Source organism: Daucus carota, chromosome 5 (assembly GCF_001625215.2).
Source record: "Daucus carota subsp. sativus chromosome 5, DH1 v3.0, whole genome shotgun sequence".
In the NCBI taxonomy this organism is placed as follows: Eukaryota; Viridiplantae; Streptophyta; class Magnoliopsida; order Apiales; family Apiaceae; genus Daucus; species Daucus carota.
This window is the reverse complement of record NC_030385.2, coordinates 21,240,853-21,267,332: the sequence shown is the minus strand read 5'-3', so window position 1 is coordinate 21,267,332 and position 26,480 is coordinate 21,240,853. Positions and strand designations below refer to the sequence as shown.

At 34.7% G+C, this 26,480-nt stretch overlaps 1 protein-coding gene and 1 non-coding gene across 2 annotated transcripts; both read left to right on the top strand.

The window, feature by feature from the left end:
* The first annotated feature begins 8,425 nt into the window (after positions 1-8,425).
* Positions 8,426-8,532, top strand: LOC135146929 (small nucleolar RNA R71). The gene has a single exon (XR_010284022.1). It is a non-coding gene; the product is annotated as a small nucleolar RNA R71 (small nucleolar RNA).
* Positions 8,533-11,674: 3,142 nt separating this feature from the next.
* On the top strand, positions 11,675-24,419 carry LOC108192499 (autophagy-related protein 13b). The gene is made up of 4 exons (XM_017372099.2): positions 11,675-11,869; positions 12,199-13,584; positions 13,698-13,882; positions 23,776-24,419. The coding sequence occupies exons 2-4, from the start codon at positions 12,205-12,207 to the stop codon at positions 24,128-24,130; spliced, it is 1,920 nt and encodes a 639-aa protein (XP_017227588.1). The 5' UTR covers positions 11,675-11,869; positions 12,199-12,204; the 3' UTR covers positions 24,131-24,419.
* Positions 24,420-26,480: the final 2,061 nt, after the last annotated feature.

Here is a 26,480-nt window from a genome sequence, read left to right as displayed (position 1 = left end):
GCTTATCCTTGATATGTTTGATGATACATATCTCCTTTTCAAAGTGAACATAATATCCCTTGTCACAAAATTGACTGACACTCAGGAGATTATGTTGTAGTCCTTCAACTAAAGCAACATCCTCTATGATGATCCTTCCAATTTTGTACTTGCCATATCCCACAGTACGACCTTTGCTATTATCAGCAAAACTGACTGTTGGGCCAGCTCCTTCTCTTATGTCTTCCAGCAGGGATCTATTGCCAGTCATGTGCATTGATGCTCCACTGTCAAGCACCCAAGTAACTCGAACAACTCCACTGGCACCCTGCACAAGACAACTTGATTAAACATTCTTTGGGACCCACACTTGATTGGGTCCAGCAGACTTAAAGAATTGATTTCTATCAGGTAATACAACAGAGCCTCTTGGACTGATATTTGGCTCACTCTTGACTGAACTTACTTCCTTAACAACAGCCTTGTAAACCTTGGTTTTAGGCTTTGGAACATAAGTCTCCTTTCTCACATGAGAAGGACTAGCAGTCTTTGATCTAGCATGCTTATTGTTTGTGTGTTGTCTAGGTGATGTGTTTTCATTTTTAGCATGCAAATTTCTAAAATAAGCAGACATAGTATTGAAAGCACAAAGCATACAGTTATCAACACCACAACATTTATGACATGCATCAAAAACAGGAGCAACAGGCATATCAGTCATAGTAGTAGGAACATCAACAGATTCAACTCTAACTTTATTAACAGATTTAAAGTTCTCAGTAGAATGACATCTATTGTCACTGTTCTTACTATTCACAAAGTTATTAGGCTTGTTGAATTTAGTTCTCTCAGAGTTGACACCTAAACCAGCTTTAGGCAACCTAACATTGCCTTTCACTTTAATTGGTTTCAATGATGTCAGGATCTCATCTCTCTTCTCATTACTCTCTTTCATTTTAAGGTCTTCCTGTTTGAGTTCATATCTAATGACAACAGGAGTTTCTAACAGAGGTTCAGCTTCTGAGGATTTAAACATAGGTTGAGGGGAATCTTTCAAAACAAAAGGAATTCCTCTCTCCTCAGCACTCTTCTTAAAGGGAGTAATGTTACTAGCCTTGCCTACAGATTTGTTATAGTCAAAACCTATTCCAACAGTTCTCTTAATCTCTTGTTTATCATTAAGCTCTTTGACTATAGTGGAGGCATCCTTAAAGGCTTTACATTTCACTTTCTCTTCGTCTAGCTGAAGTCTTAAAGCAATCTCACCTTTCTCTAGAACTCTGACTTTAGCACATTGTAATCCTAAATCCATAGTCAGTTGTTCAATTTTAGGTTTTAATACTTTCATCTTAGTCATCTTATAAGCATGAATTTCTAAGACTAACGTATTAATTTTAAGATTGGCAGCTTTCATCTTTTTAATAGCATCATCTCTTTCTAGTCCTAATTGCATAAAAAGTTTAGGGCATGTAGGATCTACCTGAAAGCTTCCAGCAGGAGGAGGTGAAGATGATCCAGCATTAGCCATGAGAGCAACATTCCCTATTTGCTCTTCTTCATCACTGTCTGTATCATCCCGCTTTTCCCTTCTGCCAGATAAGACTTGCTCTTGAAACTTTGACTTCCAGAAGTACCCTGATGCTTTCTCACTAGTGCATCATATTTCTGCTTCAGCTCGTCGTACGAATCCTTTCTCTTTCCTTGAACCTTGGGCTATTTGCATTCAGTTGCAAAGTGTCCCGGTTCACCACAGTTGAAACATTTAAACTTGCTTCTGTCCACCATCCCAGTCTTGTATCCTCCTTTGCTTGTAGAAGATGAGTAACCTCTTTTTTGAAACCTGTTAGCAGTAGGCTTGTACTTGTAGGAGGGGTTCTTTTTGAATCTCATGTTTCCAAACTTCTTGGCAAACAGTGATAGAGATTGATCTTCTAACTGTTCTAGCTCTTCCATTGTATAGAACTCTTCGTCACCACTGGAAGAAGCAGTCTGACCCATCTCAGGTACAACAAATTCCTGAGTGGTTTTAGAAGGAACAACAGCATCCTTCTTTTCTTCCGGTGTAGGTGATTCAACAACTAGAGCTCTCGAATGGTTCAGTGTTTTACCCCAGCCATATCTCTGCTTACTTTGAACTTGCTCGAGTTCATAAGTTTTCAAAACTCCGTAGAGTCTCTCCAGAGAAATCTCATTCAGATCTCTACTTTCCCTGATAGCAGTGATTCTGTGTTCCAGATGTTCGGGAAGGGTTAAGAGAAACTTCATGTTGACCTCTTTCTTGTCGTAGTATTTCCCATTCAGATTCAAGTTATTAATCAGATTATTGAGTCTGATAAATACTTCTGAAATCCCTTCTCCGGCATTGGAACCAAACTGTTCATACTGAGCCATCAGTATCTCTTTCTTGTTTTCCCTAACTTCTTCTGAGCCTTCATTTATAATTTCTAGAGTGTCCCAGATTTGCTTCGCGTTCATACAATTAACAACAGCATTGTACATAACAGGATCTAGGGATTCAACTAAGATCAGTTGAAGAGCATCATCTAGGTTCATCTGTTCACTCTCTTCATCTGTGTACTCAGAAAATTCTTTCGGAATAGTCTGATGAGGTATTAACACACCATCTTCTTCGTGTGCTAATATGACGTTCATCGGAGTAGAAACACCCTTGTTTAAAATCCCGATATATTTTCTGTTGGCGGTGCGAAGGAACAATAACATATGCCTCTTCCATAGGCCAAAGAGTTCTTTGCTGAACGGTGGGATTTTAATGCTACTAATCTTTTGGGTACTCATTTTTAAGGATTTAAAGTGAATAGTGTTTGAATGAGAAATGGATTTTTTGAAAGAAAAATATTTTAAAAATTAATTTTTTTTAAAAAAAACTTAATTCGAATTAAAAATATTTGATTTTGAAGTGAATAGTGTTTGGATGAGATTTGGATTTTTGAAAGAAAAATATTTTAAATCAAAATTAATTTTTGGAATAAAATTAATTCGAATAAAAAATATTTGGACGTTACAGAGTTTGTATAGGATCTGATACAGTAAAATGGTATCAATCGCTCTGATACCAATTGTTAGGTCCTGGAACGATTGTAGAAGGGGGGTTGAATACAATCGTCACTTAAAAATAATCGCGGCGGAATAAATCTGATTGGAATGTAACTTGTTAATCAGATTAAGATTAATTAATATAACAATGTTTTAAGTCGTTATATAATTAATATGGTTCGTTTTAATGTCCACTAGGTCGTAGAATAAATTTGACAGAAAGTATTCTAACTCAGCGGAACAAAACAACCGAATGATCAAAGCACAGTAAACTGCGGATTTAACGAATAGCAAGTTTAGCACAACTTGAAAGCTTTACAATACTTTGAACAAGAATAAATGAAGGGGGGGAGAGCCATATTTATAGGCAAAACCCTTGAACTAGCAAGACAATGGTGGCAAAGACAATCCCTAGCTTGCTAAGACAATTTGGCACTTTGTCTTGCTATTTTAGACCTTGTAAGACAATTAAATTAATTGTCTACAACTAGTAAGACAATGAAATCCGTGGGGCAAGACAATCTAGGGGTCGGTAAGACAATTGAGAAGTGCGGTAAGACAATCTGGGAGATTGTCTTGCTGTTCTACAATCGGCAAGACAATCATAAAGATTGTCTTGCAAGCTACCATGGCAAGACAAATACAACAGGCGGTAAGACAATCTGAGAGATTGTCTTGCCGTGTAAAGGAAGAGGAGAAAAGCGGTAAGACAATCTGGGAGATTGTCTTGCCGTGTAAAGGAAGAGGGGAAAAGCGGTAAGACAATCTGGGAGATTGTCTTACCTTGCTTAAATCAACAAGACAATCAATTAGATTGTCTTTCCTTGTTGATTTCAACAAGACAAAGCCTTGGATTGTCTTTCCTTTTGGTTAAACACTTAGACAATCATTTAGATTGTCTTTCCTTCTTGTTTTTCAACTAGACAATCAAATAGATTGTCTTTCCTTGTGTATTTCAAGTAGACAATCCATTTTCCCTTTAATTAATTAACCAATTAATATTCACTTAATTATTTTAAATGCATAAATTCATAAATTAAATAATTCGAGATAGAATTTATTTAATAAATAAATTACACATCCAATATAATTATTTTGAGAAGTGAAATAATTAATTAGATAATTAATTATCCTTTTTCTTCTTCAGCAGAGTCTTCAGTCTTCTTTAAACAATTATGATCTTCGACTTGATTGAACGACCACCTTCACTTGACTCAGAATATTTAACCGGATGAGCTGATACACAAATGTACTGTCTGGTTCATCTGTAACTAGCTGAATTAAATATTCCTTGTCAATTAAACAATTAGGCGGTGGCTTGTTCGTCGATTCTTCGTCTTTTTAGTTCTTCTTCACTTGTTGACACAATACGGAATCTTCTGAATAAATAAAGTATTTAAACTTTATACCTTCTGATCTTCTGGACGTGCTACAAAAGATTATTTGTACACTGAGGCTTGATCATATTAATGAACTTCTTCCAGTGGTTTGCAGCAGCATCCTGAAATTCTTCTGACATAAAATCTTCAATAAATCATTTGACGTTCTTCGTACGGATTCCAGTTAACAGTACTTGCTATTTTCTTGCTTTCTTATCAGAGTTGAGTTAATACTCTTAAATAAAAATAGGCTAAACATGTGCCTTTCAAGAGGTTATTGCAAGACGAGATAAAGGGTCTAATGAAGTCTATACCCCACACATCGAAGATTTCAACCTCAAGAAGTACAATAAGGGGCATTTCATCCCTTCGAGAGATATTACCAACCCTTTGACAACAATCGCTCTTCAACACAAACTGATGAGCGTCCTTAAAGAGCGTAGGCCAAAAGAAACCGCCTGTAGAATACGAGTAGCTGTCTTATGTCCTCCATAATGTCTTCCATAAGTAGAGTCGTGGTAAGCTTGCAAAATTCCTTCAATCTCACTGTATGGAATGCACCTTCTGATAATTTGATCTGACCCTTGTCGAAATAAGAATGGTTCATCCCAACGATACCACTTCGCCTCATGAAGAAACTTTTTCTTTTGAGCATAAGACAAATTGGGGGGAATGACAGTACTCACAAGATAATTCACTATATCCGCAAACCATGGCTCTTCTTCTTGGACCCCAAATAGTTGTTCATCAGGAAAGGTTAGTTGATCAAAGTGGTGTCTTTGGATGCTCGCGCTTGATCTTCCAACCGAGAGAGATGATCAGCCACCTGATTTTCAGTGCCTTTTCTATCCTTGATCTCCAACTCGAATTCCTGAAGCAAGAGAACCCAACGAATCAACCGCGGCTTCGAGTCTTTCTTCCACCAGATACCGAATGGCGGCATGATCAGTGTACACCAACACCTTCGTCCCAAGTAAATAAGACCTGAATTTCTCGAACCCATAAACAATAGCCAACAGCTCCTTTTCCGTAGTAGTGTAATTCAGCTGAGCACCATTGAGAGTCTTACTCGCATATTAAATCACATGAAAGATGTTGTTCTTTCTCTGACCAAGCACGGCTCCCACTACATAGTCACTAGCATCACACATTATCTCGAATGGCTCGTTCCAATCAACTGCAGTAATAACAGGTGCTGTAATTAATTTCTTCTTGAGAGTTTCGAACGCAGCCATGCACTCTTCATCAAATTTGAAGGGCACATCTTTCTCTAACAAGTTGCATAGGGGCTTGGTGATTTTAGAGAAATCCTTGATGAATCGTCGATAAAAACCCGCATGACCAAGAAAACTTCGAATCCCCTTGACTGAGATTGGTGGAGGAAGATTTTCAATTGTCTCCACCTTCGCTTTATCTACCTCAAGACCCTTGCTCGAAACCTTGTGCCCAAGAATGATTCCCTCTTGAACCATGAAGTGGCATTTTTCCTAATTAAGAACTAGATTGGTTTCCACACATCTTTTCAGTACCATCTTCAAGTTGCTCGAGCATTCATCATAAGAAGAACCGAATATAGAAAAGTCATCCATGAATACCTCAACATTGGTACCAATCATCTCAGAGAAAATAGCCATCATGCATCTTTGAAAAGTTGCTGGTGCGCCACAAAGTCCAAAAGAAAGACGACGGAAAGCAAATGTGCCAAAAGGGCAAGTGAAAGTAGTCTTCTCCTGATCCTCTGGTGCGATACAAATCTGATTATACCCTGAATACCCATCAAGAAGACAATAGTACTCATGACCGGCCAACCTATCAAGCATCTGACCAATGAAAAGCAACGGAAAGTGATCTTTTCTGGTGGCTTTATTGAGATTCCGATAATCCATGCATATTCTCCAACCCGTGACTATTCGAGTCAGAATGAGCTCATTCTTCTCATTAGCTACCATAGTCATGCCTCCTTTCTCAGGCACAAACAGAACAGGGCTCACCCAAGAACTATCCGAGATTGGATAAATAATTACGGCATCAAGCCACTTAAGAATCTCCTTCTTGACCACTTCTTTCATGATTGGATTGAGTCTTCTTTGATGCTCCACAGTGGGTTTACTACCCTCCTCGATCAGAATTTTATGTTGACAATAAGAAAGGCTGATTCCCTTGATATCTGCGATAGTCCATCCAATGGCTGATTTGAACTCTCTAAGAATTCTCAAAAGCTTTTCTTCCTCGATACCTAAAAGGTTAGATGCAATAATCACAGGTAATGTAGAAGCTTCGCCAAGAAAGGCATACCTTAGGTGTTCGGGAAGTTGCTTGAGCTCAAGTTTAGGAGGTTCGACAATAGATGGTTTCAGTCGTTCATGAGAATCTTTCAACTCCGGTAACCCAAGAGATTCAATTGGATGATCCATCCTTCTTCTCCAAGGGGAAGCATTTAAGAATTCAAGATGTTCTTCTTCCTCCTCATCTCCGAATTCAGAGTCACCTGATAGAACCCTTTCCAAGATGTCAGTTTTCAGCCTGTTGTCAATTTCCGAATGAGCTGCAGCTTCGAGCACATCCACTTTAAAGCATTCCTCCTCATCCGATGGAAGTTTTATGGCATTGAACATGTTGAAAGTGACCATTTGATCTTGAACTCTCACTGTGAGTTCACCCTTTTGAACATCAATCAACGTCTGCCCTGTTGCAAGGAATGGTCTTCCCAAGATGATGGGAATCTTTTTATCTTCCTCAAAGTTGAGAATGAGAAAATCAGCAGGGAAGATTAGCTTATCTACCTTTACCAACACATCTTCAACTATCCCCCTTGGATATGTAATCGAACGATCAGCCAGTTGCAAAGACATCTTAGTAGGTTTCAGCTCCGGAAGACCAATTTGCATGAAAATAGACAAGGGCATCAGATTGATGCTAGCTCCCAAATCACATAAACACTTGTCGAATGACAATTGCCCAATGGTGCACGGGATTGTAAAACTTCCCGGATCCTTCTGCTTCGGGGGCAACTTCTGCTGCAACACAGCACTACACTCCTCGGTCAAAGCTACAGTGTCCAATTCTTCTAGCTTGAGTTTCCGAGATAGAATACCTTTCATGAATTTAGCATAACTCGGCGTTTGTTCTAGAGCCTCCGCAAAAGGTATGTTGATTTGTAATTTCTTGAAAACCTCTAGAAATTTAGCGAATTGTTTGTCGAGCTTATGCTTCTGAACCTGTTCTACTGCCTGTACCTGTTCTTTCACTTCCTTCTTACCCGGATTGGCTTCGGTATCATTAGGAAGAGTTCCCTGTGGTCTATTAAGCAACGCATTAGCAATTTGCCCAATCTGATTTTCAAAGTCTTGATTGACACCGCTTGACTTTTAAACATTAACCTCAATTCTTCCAATTCAAATCTTTCGTTGGAAGACTGTCCAGCCACCCCATGATTTTGTTGCTAGAATCCAGGTGGATGGAATTGCTGCTTCGGTGCAAACTGTTGTTGAAAACCAGAAGGGTTGAAAGGTCTAGCTCCTTGCTGCTGAAATTGTTGCTGCTGTTGTGGCATGAAGTTCAGATTGTTGCTCCAGCTGAAATTCGGATGATTCCAATTATTGGGATGATAAGTGGCAGGAGCTGGCTGTTGAGACCTCTGGAAGTTGCTCACAAACTGAGCGGATTCACTAGATATAGCACACTGATCAGAAGAATGCGCACCAGCACAAAGCTCGCAAATTGAAGGTGGCTGCTGATTTCCCAGATTTGCCAAAGAATCCACCTTCATAGTATGAGCCTTAAGCTGAGCAGTCAAAGCTGTAGTAGCATCAATATCTAGAATTCCTGCTGCCTTGCCCTGATGAAGACGCTGAGTAGGATTTTGATATTCGTTTGCAGCCATCATCTCGATCAACTCATAAGCTTCATCATAGTTCTTAGCCCATAGAGCTCCACCTGACGCTGCATCTAGCATTGGCCTCGATTGAGGTCCCAAGCCATTATAGAAACAATTAATCACCATCCAATCAGGCATCCCATGATGTGGGCACTTTCGAAGCATCTCCTTGTATCGTTCCCACGCTTCACATAAAGTTTCACCAGATAGCTGAGAGAATTGAGTGATAGCATTCCTGATTGCAGCTGTTTTGGCCATAGGGAAGAACTTGGTAAGAAATTTCTGAGCCAGATCCTCCCATGTCGTAATAGATCCTGCAGGAAGAGAATGCAACCATCCCTTAGCTTTATCCCTCAGAAAAAATGGGAACAACCTCAATTTGATAGCATCGTCAGTAACACCATTGAACCCGGGTCTCCCGGGACAACAGAGGACAAGCCCACCGGCTATCCAATCGTGCTCGATTATGGGATTGATTGATCAAGTGTAATACATATTATTAAAGTCTACTTTTTTAACATTTCCATACGTAACACACTTTTATATGTACAGTGTATCCCAAGCATTAATATGATTTAAATAAGTAGAACAATTTAATAGGCTGAAATAAACATGCAAGCAATGTAAATATGGCAGAATATTAATAAAAAGAGATATTAACTAAAAAAACCCAACTACCTTGTCATTTTTTTGCCAAAAAACCTTTAAACTTTTCTCTTCACTAACAACTCCAATAAACTTTATTAAAATTATATAATAAAAATACAAAACAAACCAGGTTAATTTTCTAATCTAACTTGTCAAGTATCTCCGCATGATTTGTATATTTTTGTACACGTGTGTGCCACATAATACCTATTCATTAAGAGTAATAATTTATCATTAAAAGTAACAAACTACTTACCGTACAAACGTACGAACCAGTGATTATGACAATAATATTTATTGATTAGCAGATTTTAATTTAACAAATACATATATACATCCATCACCACCGCCACCACAATCACCTCCAATCACCACCACCACGACCACCCCACCACCCACCACCAACCAACACTGCCCAGCGCCACACTCTCTCTCTCTCTCTCTCTCTCTCACCACCATCCACCACCAACCACCACTGCCCAGCACCTCACTCTCTCTCTCTCTCACCACCACCCACCACCAACCACCACCACTGCCAGCGGCTCTTTCTCTGGTTGTTCGCTCACCGACCAGTCCTATACACACACACAAACACTCATTTACCACTGATTTTCTCATCTCACTCGATCGTGTTTCTGGTACTGCCCTCGCGGTTGCCGCCGGCCGCGCTGCACCACCAGTCGGCTATGCCCTTATCTCTCCATCAGACCCCCTGGTAGATTCCGTGATTGTGTTCAATCATTTAGTGATTCCGTCCAAGTCATTTAGTGATTGTTTGTACATTTGTAAATTTGTAAACTAAGGAGTTTGTATTTGAGCACTTATATATATATATATATATATATCAGCCATAGCTACTTGTTATAATCTCTGGATGCCTTTCATATGACTAGTATTTAATCATAAATTTTATCATCTTGGGTAAGTATTCTAATTCTGCTTTGATCTTGTTCAATTGATTTGATCATTGTAATATGCCTATTTTAATTATCTTATTGATTATTGCTTTGATCTTGGGTGAATAAGATATGTGAATTGAACTATGTATTGTAACTGTTAATTACTTATATGCATCTTTCAACCTTAAGCAACATGTGTATTGTTCAAAGTAGCCTGAATAGGTCAATTCAAAATGATTCCAATATGTATAAGTAATAAAAAAAGGATGTTTTCCAGCAACTGAAAGTACTAGACTATATGCATTGGTACGTTCTTGAATAAAATTTGTTTTGGCCATTTTTATAGTTTATTAAAACTTTTGCATTGATGATTTTGCTTAAGTCTCTAACTTCTAACGTCATATGTATATATATCCTAGTTAAGAATAATTGGCGGATTGTGATTTTATATTATGATATTTGTTAGTTTTGATTTTAAAAATAACATGAAAACAAATGAAAATAATTTGCGATCTCTTTGAAGGTGGCAGAGTTGTAGTTATTGATCGGGCGGTTGATCTGCTTGGGGCGTCAAAAAGCAAAAAAATGATTGAAGACGAACCCATATATATTGATCACCTACAGTAGCAACACGGTACCATAATATCTGGACACCAAAAAGCTAGGCTAGGTAATTTTTTGGTGGCCACTTTGAGTTATTTGAATCTATTCTTGTAGTGTGGGGTGGATTATTTGACAGATCCAGATTTGGCTCTGATTCTTTTGTGGTGAGCAGCTTTGGTCGAATTCTGGTGGTTCTTGGGTTTCAAGGGGCTTGAGTAAAAAATTTATTTATTTTTATTATTTTTTAAATAATTATAATCATATTGCCACGTAAGATATGTAATGATCGTGGTTAGTCCACGTCAGCGATAAGTAACTCTAGTTAAAAAAATTTCAAAAATTGAGTAAAGTTTGTTGGTTGTTTATGAAAAAAAAAGTTTAAAAGTTTTTTGGCAAAAAAACTACAAGTTGGTTGGGTTTTTTGGTTAATAACTCTAATAAAAATAAAAATTCAATCAATCATCAGCAAAGCACACCTTTAATACCTCTAAATTAGTTTTCTACAATTAATAACTAATATATATAATTACAAATAGGTTAACGGGTCGGAGCAGGCAAATCAAAAAATGACCGAAGTACCCTTATTTTGTATGAGAAAACCAAACTCTTCACTAACACCCATTACAAAAATATAGAATATAGAAATATATGGAATATAGATATAGATTTTCTTAAATTAAAAGCATTTGTTAATTTGTAAGTATATTCAATAAATCAAAACTTCCGGGAAGAAAATATAAAATTAAAAAGGGCGGACAGGACAAAGGCTTTGTCCTGTCCACAAAATACACATTTCGTGAAATGTACACGAAATACACATTTGTACACGAAAGTACACGGATTTCACAATAAATTTATTATTTTTACAATTTTTCTGTGACAAACAATAGATTAGACATATAATAAATTCATCAGATAACATAAATGAAATGACAGAACTGAAATTGATTAAAGAATATATATAAATAAAATTAATATATTTTTTTTAATTTATATCTATTTATTTAGTTCGTGTACTTTCGTGTCGTTCGTGTACTTATATCAAAACCCGAACCCGACACTAATAATAACGTGTACTTTTCGTGTTGTGTGTTCGTGTACCGAATATTAAAAACCAAACCCAAACTTTTCGTGTCGAGTTCCTGTCGTGTTTTCGTGTCGTGTACCGAATTGAGTGGTCTGGACAAAGCCAAACGCGTCATAAATCGTTTGATCTCTCATCCCACGGCAACTACTCCTTGTTGGATACACATACACACACATACTCCCACTTCCATCTCTCTGTTTCTGAAGACTCACCCTTTTTCATCGTATTTTCCTCCCTCCGTATTCTTTACAAATCATACAGCAAGGCCACACATATATTATACACACACATACTCGTTTCTTTTTCATTTCACTTGTCTCCAGCAAAACCCCCATCAACAACTGTAAGTCCATGCCTACTCTTTTTTTTTTTTTTATTAATTTTCTTCATAAATATTGTTTCGTTTCTGATTTATGTAATTACCCTTTTCACTTTTGTAATTAGCTTCTTAATTATTCTGTGTATATAGCTGTTGGATAACTGTGGTTTGTATTTTTCTTGTATATGTGTTTGGATTATGTGCTATCCACCTTTTGTTTTGTATGTAATAGACATGTGATGAATTCTTTTATGTATATGTTGTTGTTTGTTTGTTGTGATTTGGGGAACTTTAGGGATGTAATAATTCACTATTTTTTGTTTTTTTTTAATTCTTGAATTTTGATCATGTAGATAAATATGGCAGCAGCATATCAGGGTAATACTCAAACTGAACCTGCTAAAATGGAGCAAATAATCACTGCTTTTTTCGCAAAGACTCTTCATGTAGTGCTCGAGTCTAGGTCCCCGTATGTTTCCTCTCGCCATTATAGTGGGGAACAAAATTTGTCATCCCCGTCTTCTTCTTCTTCTTCGGCAAGTACAAGGCCTAAGGACAAGTGGTTTAATTTAGCACTTCCAGAATGTCCTGCTGCCCTGGAGAATATTGATTATTGGCATCAGAGTATTCTTGAACCTATGGTGATTGATGTGATCTTGGTGCAGAAAGCGATGAGTTGGGACCCTGCTGATTGTACACCAAGAAATAGTCTTGGTAGGAATTTTTCAGGAAAAGAGCAGTATCCTTCTAGTTTGAATCCCGAGCTTGATGAGCTGGGGTTTGAGGTAAAGAATGAAAAAGTAATTGAGAGATGGATTGTGCACTATGAGAGTCGGAAGGTTAATAGGGAAAATGTACCAGGTCACAGAAGGTTGAGCAGCAACAGTTCACATGTAGTGTACAAAAAATCAGTATTGCTTTTAAGGTCCTTATATCTAACTGTAAGGCTTTTGCCTGCTTATAAGCTTTTTCGTGACCTCATCTCCTCTGGCCAAATTAGGACATATAACCTAACTCATCGTGTTTCATCTTTTGTTGAGCCCTTTACTCATAGAGAAGAATCAGATATGCAACAGTTTGTATTCAACCCAGTGGATACATCATGTGGTAGGCTCTGCGTTTCAGTTTTGTATCGTTCTTCACTCTGTGATACAGGTTCTGAACCTTCAACACCTATGTCCCCTCAATTCATACCAGATTATGTTGGTAGCCCGTTGGCAGATCCACTTAAGAGGTTCCCATCTTTATCTGCGCCCCAACGCTATGCTTCTTCTTCTCCATTCGAAAGACGTCATAGTTGGAGTTATGACCAATATAGGGCCTCTCCACCTTTAGCATATCCTTCTCCATCACCCACATACTCAGATTCCCATGCTTCAGCATCAAGATTTTCTTCTCCACATCTCCCTCCAATGAGTGTACCCCGTTACTTGCATGAAGTACCTCATGTTCATACAAAGCAGACAAGTATTGATGAGTATTGGCCTTTCCCTTCATTTTCGCCATCTCCATCCCCTTCGCCACCTACTCATGTTTCCGATCGTCAGATAAGTAAGGCCCTTTTACGTTCGGAGAGTGCTCCACTTAGCATACCTCATGGTAAGCTTTCTAATACACCTCTGTTGTTAAACACACAAAACTTCCCAGCTTCCCCTCCGTTGAAAACTACACGAGTCATCTCTAGGATGGACAGAGGTTCAAGTTTGGTTCAAACTGGCTCAGTGTCAGCAGTTGGAAAGGTACACTATGGCCTATACTATGAATTTAGTGAACTTAAAAGTTAGAACTATCACAGATTTTGTATTCCTCAAAGTTAAATTTAATTTTAACTTTGTTTTCGTTTGTTGTGCAGCTATTGCCCCTTGGAGGAGGTGAAACTGGAAATTCATTAGGTGTGAGGTTATCATCCAATAGCTCACCACGAAAATCATATTCTAGAAGCTCTAGTAGGTTATCTTATGAGGATACTTTTGATGATTCCGAATTTTCTGGGCCCTTTGTCGTGGATGATGATGATACAACAGATCCAGGTAGCAGGTATGTAGACAGACCTTTGTTAAATTCTGGCTCATCACTTTTTAACATAGCATACTTTTTCTTATACCCGACGAAATTACTTTCTTATAAAAAGACCGTGCTTGTATTTAAAATCCTGTGTTCATCATTTTCTCAATAAAAGAGCCTAATGTTTGAAGGGGAATTTTTAATAGTACCTCTCTGGTGTTGGCTTTTATGAATGATACTATTACATATTTTTGACTTACAAGTGGTGTCATTATATATATAATTTATTATTAAAAATGAGCTTATAACCCCTGTGATGCATGGGTGTTCATTATTATTTCTTTGATATATATACATATACACATATTAATAATTTTAATAAATGTAATATTAAGAATAAATTATGATATTTAATTGAATTAAAATATAATATAATTATATACCTTGCTTATATTCTTTGAAATAAATTATTTTTCTCCGTCCCTCTCATTTTCTTACATATAAATTGGATACGGAGCTTAAGAAAAATGTTAGAGAAGTGTATGAAGTAGTATGGAATAGAAAGAAAAGTGGGTGAATGGTGGGACTTATCAAGATTTAAATGAGAGATTTGAAATAAGTGAATGGAAGTGATGGGTGCTATTAATTTTTATATTATAAAAATTTACTAGTTTTGGAAAGTTTTGTAATGTTAAGAATCGAGGAACGTCAAAAAAGGAAACGGTAAAGAATTGGTTGGAATGGTGGGAGTTTATACCCACACACACATATAATATTAATATGTTGTTTACGGGATTCAATACTTATTTATTACTCCCTCCGTCCCACCCAATTATATACATTGGGTGTGGACACGAAGACCAAGAAAAAGTGTAAAAAATGAGTAAAGTTAAATGAAAAGTGAGTAAAGTGGTGGGACCCATTTATATTTAATACTCCCTCCGTTTCAAAATGTTAGTCCTATTTGCCATTTTCACACATATTAAGGTCTCTTAAATGTGTTTATTTATATTAGAAAAATAGATTTTTTGGTCACCCAACTTATTGTGTATTTAGAAACTTACCACTAAACTATAATTTTTTTTTTCTTTTTGTCACTAATGTTAGGTTCGGATATTTTTTGGTCACTAACGTTAGGTTTGGATTTGATTATTAATATTATGTTATTTTTAGCATTTTTAAAAAATAAAACGTAGTGGTAGTCTATGGTGATATGATATATATATCTAGGCCAACATTCCAGGGAGGGACTCCTTATATGGAGTTACATAGTGCGCCAGTATAAATCATCAATTTTATTATAAATTTTGTCAATGAATACATATAAAACGTGATTCTAATATAGAATAATATAAAATAAATCTATTTTAAGTAATTTAACACTTAAAATTTGATTAAAAAAAGTATATTTTTGAAACTGATTCTACAACAGAATAATTCTAGATGATTATTATTCTGTTATAGAATCATGTTGAGATATTGCATAATTTTAGATGATTTTTGGAATAAAAAAATTGTATAACTTTGTTTTCAGTTTAATAATCAAAATTTGCAATTATATTTCATAAAAAAATATAATAGAATATATATTATGTATATATTTATAATAGTGTGCTACGTAACTCCATATAAGAGGGTATGCTATGGAGTGCTACCCTATATATCTATATATATTTATATATAACTAGCTTATAACCCGTGCAATGCATGGGCGGTTATAATATATTTTATTTTATTGTATATATTTTAAGTTTAACTAATTCTATTTTGAAAATAAAATTATGATAGAATAATATGGTTATATAAATTTTTTATTTAACAGTTGAATAAATTCTTAATAGTTAAGTTCGTCAAATTCCTAATTAAAAATTAGGTCGAATATACATATTTTAATTAGAATGTTAAAATATGTTTTTTACATGTTATAATTTAAGGAGACTTATAAATGCAGATATAAACCAACCAATCAACCTTTTAATATTTCGTTATTAATAATTAATAATATAGTATGGAACATATTGAAAGTTAAAATGAAGAATAAATCCAAATACCAACTCATCATACTAACCTAATTTTTAATGTTTTTATTTAATAGATAATAAAAAAAATATTATAAATCAAGGATGTCAGTGAGTTAAATACCAACTGGCTCACCAAACTCGAAACATCGATCAACCGACAGACCAACTGAACTTTTCATGTTTCGGCTTTAATAATATGATAATATATAGTATAGTATAGATTGATAAATTATTTTTAAAGTGAGATCATTAGAGAATTTAAAAATAATGTTAATGTATTTGGTTGAAAAAAAGGAATAATTGGTTATATAGATAGGCCCATATTTCGGCCCAAGTACAAACAAAATCTAAAAAAGATAGTATGTTTTAAGTAAAAGGTAATTACAATGTCGCTCGATGTTATTTTAGAAAATTGAGATTTTTATGTTTGAAAATATGAAAAGATAATATATTTAGTTAAAAGGAATAATTGGTTATATAGATAGGCTCATATTTCGGCCCAAGTACCGACCGACCGACCTACCAAACTTTCAATGTTTCGGCTTTAATAGTATAGTATAGATACTCTATATGTCTCCTAGATAGTTTACTTTGGTGGCGAGAGTTTGCCAAGCATTTTAAAACTTCTAAAAGATTTAGTTTTATATTTTTTTTTCTGAATAAAAATTATGATTGTCTATTGTCTATATCATATATTGTTTTATAAAAATCAAGGTTAGATGTCATCTGCAATTATTTATACTATTGTACAAAAATAAGGACAAATATTATAACAAAAATAGACAATAGACAATTATAGAATTTCTTAACCTTGATTTGAGGTTTATATGATGTCTACATTGGTTGTTGAACTCCACAAAAATATAGTATCACTTGACTCAATTTTACTTTGAGAGTTGATTGTAGATGATAAATTGTTTGAAGTCATTGATGATTTAATGAATTTTTAGAATTTTAATTATAATTCTTCCCGATTTTACCGCTCGTTTATGTTATTATTACTCCCTCCGTCCATCTCAATTATTTATAGTTCTTTCCCACTGCTTGGCATATATTTTGAGGTTCCCACTTCTTATAAAACATAGTTCTATAACTTAATTTTGAGAATTTTTTGTATAAAAATTCATACGTTAAATATTTGTTCACAAAAAAAATTTAAAATACTTTATGAAACTAAATCTTTTAGGAGCCTTAAAATGCGTGTCAAACTCTCGTCCTCCAAGATAAACTACCTAAGACACGTATGGAGTACTACATATAAAGATGTAGAGACATGTTAGATCACCATAATATTGCAGAATACCACTATATTATAATAATGCTAAAAATAATAACATAGTGTTAATAATCAAATCCAAACCTAATTTTATTGGCAAAAAAAAAAATCCAAACCTAACATTAGTGACAAAAAGAAAAAAAAACTATAGTTTAGTGGTAAGTTTCTAAATACATAGTAAATTGGGTGGCGAGAAAATCTATTTTTCCTTTTTCTTTTTTACTTATAGTTCTTTTTAATGATCGTGAACCTTGAAAACAACTAAGTGCACACACTTCTAAAACCAACTTTCACTGGATAGTATAAAATCTCAAGAGGGCGTTAAATATTTACTACAGCTAGTCAACTTTGGAAAGAGAAGTTCAAAGTTAAGTTTTAAAAAGTTGCATTGGAAAAAGAGTAGGACACATATTATGGGAAATTTCTTTTTGACAAATAAGACTAACATTTTGAAACGAAGGGAGTAATAGATTTAGGATAATGGTGAAAAGTAGTGGGTGTAATAGTGTTTATATTATTATAGAATGAAGATAATGAAAGTAAGTAGTAGGTGTAATAGTGTTTTATATTATCAAAAGTAACTATTTGTGGAATAGAAATGATGAGACTTCTCACTAAGGAAATTGTATAGAAATAAACGGGACAGAGGGAGTAGTATTTTAGATAGATATTGTAATATTAATATTTGAATATGTTGTTGACGAGGCAGTAGTATTTTAGATAGATATTGTAATATGATGGGCGTATATATATTTCTTTTATTCAAATTTATATCTATAATTAATTTATTGAACTCAAAACAAAGTTTGGTGGTTCATTATATTTTAGATTTTTGTCCTTTATCTTATAAAATATCTGTATAATAAAAATAAGAGAAAATGGACTCTGAGATATATCTCAGGGTTGCCTTCTGAGATTGAATGCTAAACAACGTCGTTTTGTACGTGTATGATACTTCCTCGTTATTCCCCCCCCCCCCCCCCCCCCCCCCCCCCCCCCCCCCCCCCCGGTTTTCTTCACTTGCAACCCTTGTTAAGGGGTAAGGCAGTTTAGTTTGAATTCCCAGTAGTGCTTGTTGAATCTTGTTATGCAACATCTGTCTCTTTATGTTCGCCTCTTAAGCAGAACATAATTGGATGTATGTTCTGTGGGGTGATAGCCTGGCATAGGATGCCTGAATAAGGGTTGCAAGTGAAGAAGAAAACACTCAGGGGAGGAGAAAGAAATAACAAGGAAATATCACTCACAAAATGACGTCATTTAGCATTCAATCTCAGGAAGCAACCTGAGATATGTCTCAGGGTCCTTTTTTTCTTAAAATAATACATATTAATATTTGATAAAAATCGTAGTGGTACCTTTGTAAAAGCCAATACCAGAGTGATAGTTTTAATAATTTACATCCATAATTATGGTCTAGTTAACATTTAGTTAATGTTTCAATAACCGAATGGTAACAAATCATATATATGTGTGTGTGTGTGTGTCTATATATATATATATATATAACGGCGGCACTTGCAAGTCAATAATGTGTAATACCATTCATAAAAGCCAATTTCAGGGGGTAACCTGTCTATTTTTCTCTGTCTTGAACTCTTGATATATAAGTCCAATCTGAATTAGGAACTCCAGTCTTAATTGCTGGAATTAGAAATTCAGTATTGATGCTTGCTATACTATATTTTTCGGTGTTTGTTGATGTGCTTTATTGATAATCTACTCTCTGCAAAATAATGAGAGCGATTTGCTTATTGTAGTGTATCAGTGTTCAAAATATTATTAGAGAGTTGGTTGATGCAGCAAATTAATGTTTATACATTTTGTTGGATGTTCTTGATGTATATGGCTTTAGAATCTTTTAATAATTTACTTGTGCAGAAAATTAGTGTGTATGCTTGTTAGAATGTGGGCTTCACAGCAGCAAAGGAATAAAATAAAATCTTGTTGTGTCCTTCATAACAAAAAAGTTATCTAATTAGCACAAATTATCACAAGAGTTGTGCGAATATTTACATGCTAGCATCTGCAGATGATTAACCTATCAGGTAGGATGAGTGATACACTTGTTGGAGTGCACTACCATAGAAGGCAATGGAGGAATATTAGAATATCTGCACTGTCTTTATGTAAAAGACTAAATATACATTATAATTAGCGTAAATGCTCTATAGAGGGCTATATGCATAATATGTGCATTGTAGCAGTGAAGTGATTATGGTGATTATATGGGAGGCATAAATATTGGTTCAAGTTCCAATCCCTTGCAGAATTATTACATAATTCTTTCAAATTTATAAACATTATAAACTATTGTTTTTTGAGGTCTATTTTCAGTTAAAAAAGATGATCACTGGTGTATTGTGCTATTGATTAAGAACGAGAAGGAAAATACAACAAATCTTTTATTTTTATTAGTTATTAGTTTAATCATGTTTAATGTTTTGAAACTAGTCTATTTATTTAATATCAATTATTTAATTTTTTATAATTTGATTGTATAATTTTTTTAATATAAATTTCTAGTATAGTCGGGACTTGGAGATGCGGTTAAGTTGGAATAGATTTTTTTTTTTAAATAAAAATTTAGATACTTTATTAAATTACAACACTTACATGTGTCTTAATTGGAATAAATTGTTACAAAAATTGGGCCCATGAATTAAGATTTTTAGAATATGTAGGACAAGTGGCACGTAATATTGGTCCAAGTACTAAAAATATTGACCATCTCTAAAACTTTTAGTGCTTCAGCTTTAGTAACATGGTATAGTATAGATATATGCTGGAGCTAGTTGATAATATAAGTACTTTATTTTTAGATAAAGTTGGCCGATTATTTCTCTATAGTCATATCTTTTTTCACATGTTGACACGGACAAAGTCAGGAAAACCTCTGAAATTATTATATAATCGGAGACATAATAAAAGGGTGCATAATAAAGTCAACACTAGAATTAATTACTTGGCAGTAAACTTGGAGACCTATTTTCCACCCAAAAAGAAAGGGTAGCTACGTCTGAGTGCCATATTGTGTCGCTTTAAGATGCAGAGTAATAACTATTTACTTGCTTAGAGGGATCATCATAAATTATTGAAGTGTGTCATTGTTAGGTTATTTTATTAGGCTTTATAAACCCTATATATGCTAGTAGACTTGATTCGGGAATATATGAATATTGCATTGGGTCTTTTTATGGGTTGCGATCCATAGTCTTTCTTGGAAATCCTCGAGGTTGTGGCCTTCTGGGTGTGCTGCGGTTCTTCTAATTTGAATGTTAGCATCTTTATAGCCTTATAGGATGGATATTGGTTACTGTAGATGACCATTATTCACTATCTGTCTGCACCGTTTGCTTCTAATCTAAGCACCGGGATTTGGTCGACTCGAATTATGAACTTCTTGTTCATAGCTTATATGATGATTCATCTGTTACAGGATGAATATTGGTTGCCCTTAACTGACCATTATTCATCAACAGTCTGTCCTATTCTGCTTCTAATCTCTTAGCACCATGATTTATCTTGCCCATCAAAATGCTACGTATTGTGTTCCATTTAATGAAGTGCCTACTGAATACATTTTTGCTTACCCCAGCAATTCACCTCTTCAATCTTCTTTACTTTGACAGAGATTCATGTTTCACCACCTTCTGCTAGTACATACGGTTTATAGATATCCTTTGGTTTACTATCCCCATCAAAGAGAGTAAGAGACTACATTGTTGTGAGAGAGAGAAGAGAACTAAGTTAATGCCAAGGACCTTAAACTCCTAGACTGATTTTTGTTATTACCTATATATTCTATGTGTGTCTGTATATATCTTCATTTTGTATTTATGAAGAAAAAACATTAGTCAATGGTATCTTATAATCTGAAAGGGCTTTAACACATACAATTCTGAAATTATAGTCAATATAGTATAATCAAATTAGGTAAATAAATTATGTATTTATATTTTGTAGTCACCTTGTTGGTTGTGTTGGCACGCAAAATGAAAGATCTTCATTCGGTCGACTCCAATGATGAATCTTTTGCATCAGAGTGCCACGTGTTGTGTTCCACTAAATGAAGTGCCTACTCAAGAAACTGTGATCGTAAAATCACTGAATATATTTTTGGTAACACAGAAATTTACCTCTTCAATCTTCTTTATTATAGAGATATTTATGTTTCACCCCCTTCTCCCAGTAAATTGTTGATCTGGTTAATAGATATACTTTGGTTTACTATACCCGTCAAAGAGACGACATTGTTGTGAGAGGAGAGAACTGATTTGGTACCAAGGACCTAAAACAGAATTAGGCCCTGGTCAGAGGATTATTTAATATTTAAGATACTGAAATCACACAATTTGATAGCCAAATGTAAGCAAAAAACTTGGATACCGAAATTTCCTTTTCAGAATACCAAGAATCATAATTTTTGGATAAATTTCCAATTTACTATGAATTTTCGGAGTAGGTAGTGTCAGACTAATTATAACACTGAGAAATCACAAAACTGCAGAGAACTCTTATTTGAGGACAAATTTCAAAAAAGTTAAAACAAAAAAGTTGTACATGTTCAAATTATCTTTCCAGAGACACCAAAACCATCATCATACGATAAAAACTAAATTTTATATGTAATCAGACTGTTGTAACCCGACTAGGTAATCATACAAAGATAATAAGAGTGAAACAATCCGTACATTAAACTTAGCGATTATACACAATTTCCAAGAACTTCAGATTTCTCCCAATCACTAGATACCTAAATATTATAATAAACACAAGAACTATAAGTTCAAATCCTACCCAAAAGATGATAATCTATACATCAAAGAGAGGGATTAGATTTTTACGTTACAACTCCAAATCCAATTAAAAATTGTTATCTTTCTCCTTCTCGTCTCCCTCTTTTCCTTCTTCCTCTCTAACATGAGTCTCAACCCTATCCCTTATTTGTTTTCAATACCTTTTCTTTTCTTTTTTCTTTACTAGTTTCTAATTAAATTAGATATATGTATAATATATTATTTAATAATTAAATAATATTATTTATACATACGGGGTCTTACAGCCGGATCTTGTATGTGAAGTGCTCCATTTGTTTACAGCCTTACATATAATCTTATGTGGTTAAGGTTAGGTCGACGGAGCTATTTACTTTTATTTCTAAAACTGAAAAGTCAGATAAGTTTAAAGCTTATGTATGTTAAGACCCACTACTGGCTGTATCAAGTACCTTAGGAATTGACTAGAATATAAAGTTTATAGAACTGAAGTGTAATGGTGATATCATTAGTATATGAAGTTGTTTGTTTAGACCCACTACTGGGTTGATCAAGTACATCAGAAAATGACTAGAATATAAAGTATATAGAACTGAAGTTTAATGGTGATATCATTAGTATATAAGTTATAAGCATATATCTAGAAGTGCCTGCCTGTACATGACAGAAATAATAAATGAAAAAAAAATCATAAGATGTATCGTGTGATGATTAGAATGTGGATCCAAGGTCCGCCAAGTTAATTTTTTTATTTAAAAAAGAGATGAATTTGGTCTTGTTTATGTACTAGAACTGGTCAGTGTCATGTAAAATCTGAAGAAAACAGAGGTGGTGAGAGTGACGGGGAAGGATAATAACTGTTCTAGCTAATTGTGTATACTAGTTTGCCTTCTTTTTAAAGAGGGTAATGTTTATTCTTTTGGATTCATTTCACGAGATCTTAATATATAAATCTGTACATGTTATTTCAATTATAGTCTTAAAAATTGGATCTTATCTTGCAACTAACTTCAAGATCAAAAACTTGTTATATTAGTGATATATTGGAGTTGTATGCGTATTGTTGCACTTTATTTGTTGGTAGAACTTATCAAAACAGAGTACAGAGTATAAATGTAACTCGATTAAATTATAAAATTTCTTTCGATGAACATTGATATGTTCTTTACGTGCTTATATAACAGTTTAAGTTACAGATGTGCGAGGTAAACTGGGTACACGTGGCAACACCTCGTTGGATTGCAAATCCTATACTTTGAATAACATGTTCAGCTGAACACAGTCATTACATACTTGTTACTCTACTAAGAACTCATCAAAAGCGAAAAACCTGAATGTGTCAAAAGCAAAAGGCATAAAATCATGTTAATTATCAAACCTGATCATGCTTATTCACCTTTGCTTCGGCCGGCTAGGCTTAGCTGCTGCCTGGCCAACTATAAAAACTTTGTTAGCCAAATCCCACTCGATGGTGAAACACCTACTTTTTTCTTTTCTCCTCTTTTTCCTATCTATTTTTCTTTCTTCTCAGTCTAACTGGTGTCTCTCTCTCTCTCTCTCTCTCTCTCTCTCTCTGTGTGTGTGTGTGTATATATATATATATATATATATATATAACTTTTAAATTATATGATCGGTCGCCTATAATTGAGGACAAGGTGTATTTTCAATTGATATATATATTGTATAATATATCACATGAACGTTTATATCCCTTTTAAAGCTTGGGTCTGAAAATTTGGGAGAAAATAAATTATTTTACAAATAAACATGCATTTTTGCTATGCCTGAACTTCTGTTGTATATCATATGGTTTTACAAAATCTAAGCGGTTCTTCATTTAAATTCAAGGCCTCCCTCATTTGATCAGCGTGAACCAAATGAACCTGGTGGAATATTTCCAATAGTAAAATCCCAAGATGCTGCAGTTGGTGCTCTTGTTCATATGCTGAAGAAAGCTCCTCCCCTTCGTCAAGACTTGTCTGAGTCGAGATATTTGGGTAAAAGCTCCAAGTGTGAGGCCTTAGGGGGTCGTTCCAGGGAGCCTGTTCAGATTTCTGGAGGTTCAGGGTTTCGGCAAGCTTCTTCTTCAAGCTTAGAGCCTTCTGGAGTTTTTTCCTCCAAGACAACCACTGATGCACTAGAAGAGCTCCGAGGGTACCGAGAGATGAAAGACTTGCTGCTGAGGCAAGGTGGCAGGTCCTAGTTGTGAGCTAGTTTTTCATTAAACTTGAAATGTTTTTGTGGTGATGTGGGACTAGGTTTTAAGCTCATGTTGCTCATATACTCAGTTGAATGTATGTATATAATCTTGTTTGAGAGTGACAGAATGACAACCGGGAATTTAACAAATGTATAAATTATTGTATATATAAGGAACATAAATAAAGGCAGTTCAGAGGTTTGTAAAGTCAAAAGAGCAATTGTCTATCGGAGTGTTGATGTACAAATTTGCAACATTAATATTAGAGGTGGCAATCGTTTGGTTTCGGATACTTTCGTTTCGTGTATTTTCTTGTTTCGTGTATTCGAAGGTGAAACCCATTTAAGTCTGTTATGAATATCGTGTACTAAATATGAAACCCGTATTCGTCTGTTATTAATTTCGTGTACTAACTATAATGGCATTTTTTTTTTTTTGGTTTTAAATTGACACATAATGGCACTAGTTGCCTTATTATTTCTGTATACCCACAAAATGTTATATTCAACTGTATTGTTTAAGCATTGATTTTCCAGGTGAGGTGAAAATCACTTTCCACAACAAGGATGATAAGTTATATGAAACTGTAGGCACAACGCAGTCGCAAGATTAAAAATTAACTTTTGGTCATAAAATTTGACTGGTTTTTCTATATATAGTCTTTTGTTATGTAATAATATATGTAGAAAGAAGGTTGAGAAAGCTAAAGAGAGAAAGAAGTAGATATATTATATTATTCATCTCATCCCTTTGGAAGCTAATACAAGTGGCTTTTATAGGCCATCGATATATAAGTTACAAGACAAGTGAAAAGTCAAAAGTCACACACATTGGGTCTGTTTGGGAAGGGGAAGCAGAAGCTGCTTCTGGCTTTTGCTTTTCTTGACCCGTTTGTGTAAAGAAGCAGAAACACTTTTAAGAAGCTGGAAATCCTAACTTCTCTCTCACAGCTTCTGCTTCTTTTCCAAACACTTTATTAACTTATTTACTTCTCACTTCTGCTCCACTTCTCTAATTTAAGCAAAAAATCACTTCTTTTAAGTTTGCCCAAACAGCCCCATTATTGATAGGAAAAATCAGGAGCCAAAAGTCATGAGGTCAATCCAAGAGCCAAAAGTCATCAGATCAATCCAAGAGCCAAAAATCATCCACCTTTATATTTCATAACACTCCCTATTGGATGAGACTTGTATCAACTTCATGCCTCATTAAAACCTTACTAGGAAAAACCCAATGGGAAAAACTCTAATGAAGGAAAAAGAGCACATGAGTTTTACAAAACAAAAGTGTGCCGTTTATGTCTCCCCCTCGTCATGATATGACTATAAAAATCAGCAAATATATCAAAGTCTACGCATCCCGTGTACAAATTTCTCGAAATGAGTGGTAGGAAGTGCCTTTGTGAAGAGATATGTTGGATTCCTTTAATCATCATACCTTGCACATGATGCTGCCTCGTTAAAAACCTTACCAGGAAAACTCAGTGGGAAAAATCATGGATAAGAGAAAAAGAGTGCAGCGTGCATTTGCCCCTCCTTAATAAAAATTGCCTGCAACGATTAAATTCATAGCAAAATAAAATCTCCAGTATAATTTATTCAACTTTTGATCTCATATATCTTTCCGCCTGCAAAATTAGCTTAAAACTTTATTGAATAGGTTAGTGGAGATAAAATTATCATTTTTTAACTTCATGATTAACACGTCCTTAAAGCGAGCGATATCTTAACAATGAACACTAACCGAAAGCGAAGACGTGCATTAAATAATGAATTTATAATTATGTAAAAGCATGTATAATAAAATATGTTTTGGTTTACTTAGATATGGTACTTCAGGATCGAGAATTTCTTTCAAGTGTTCACAAAAGTTACTGTATATCGTGTATTTATAATCCTTCTAGGATTCACATATTAAAATATATCATTCATCCAAGCGTAATTCTTCTTTCAATATATACACCAAAAAACACTTTATCACGTAATATAGCATGTAGTATTTTGATTATGAGGTGCAACTCAATTCAATGTCAACTAGAAACACATACTAGTTTCTATCTGCTCTGACCAGAGACTTTGAGTTTTGTTACCTATAATTTAATATCCAATGACAACATGTATTCTATCAAATAATTGTATGTTTGACCTCAGGTCTGAATCCCTTTTTCATTTGAGGAGGGTAATGTTCTCGAGAATTTGTTATACTGCTTTTGGCAGTTAAGATCCTTCTAGGATGATTATTGTCAAGTGGGTCGTATAAAACTTAAATTGAACTTTCACATATTGCGAGACTATTTTGCAATCAAATAATCATATCAACCACAAAAATATCATTACTCTTCATAACCAATATC

Excerpts from the sequence above, each read along its gene's own strand:
- LOC108192499 (XM_017372099.2), top strand. The coding sequence starts at position 12,205 with ATGGCAGCAGCATATCAGGGTAATACTCAAACTGAACCTGCTAAAATG. Across the intron at positions 13,585-13,697 it reads CAGTGTCAGCAGTTGGAAAG|CTATTGCCCCTTGGAGGAGG; the intron begins GTACACTATGGC and ends TTTGTTGTGCAG. Across the intron at positions 13,883-23,775 it reads ACAACAGATCCAGGTAGCAG|GCCTCCCTCATTTGATCAGC; the intron begins GTATGTAGACAG and ends TTTAAATTCAAG.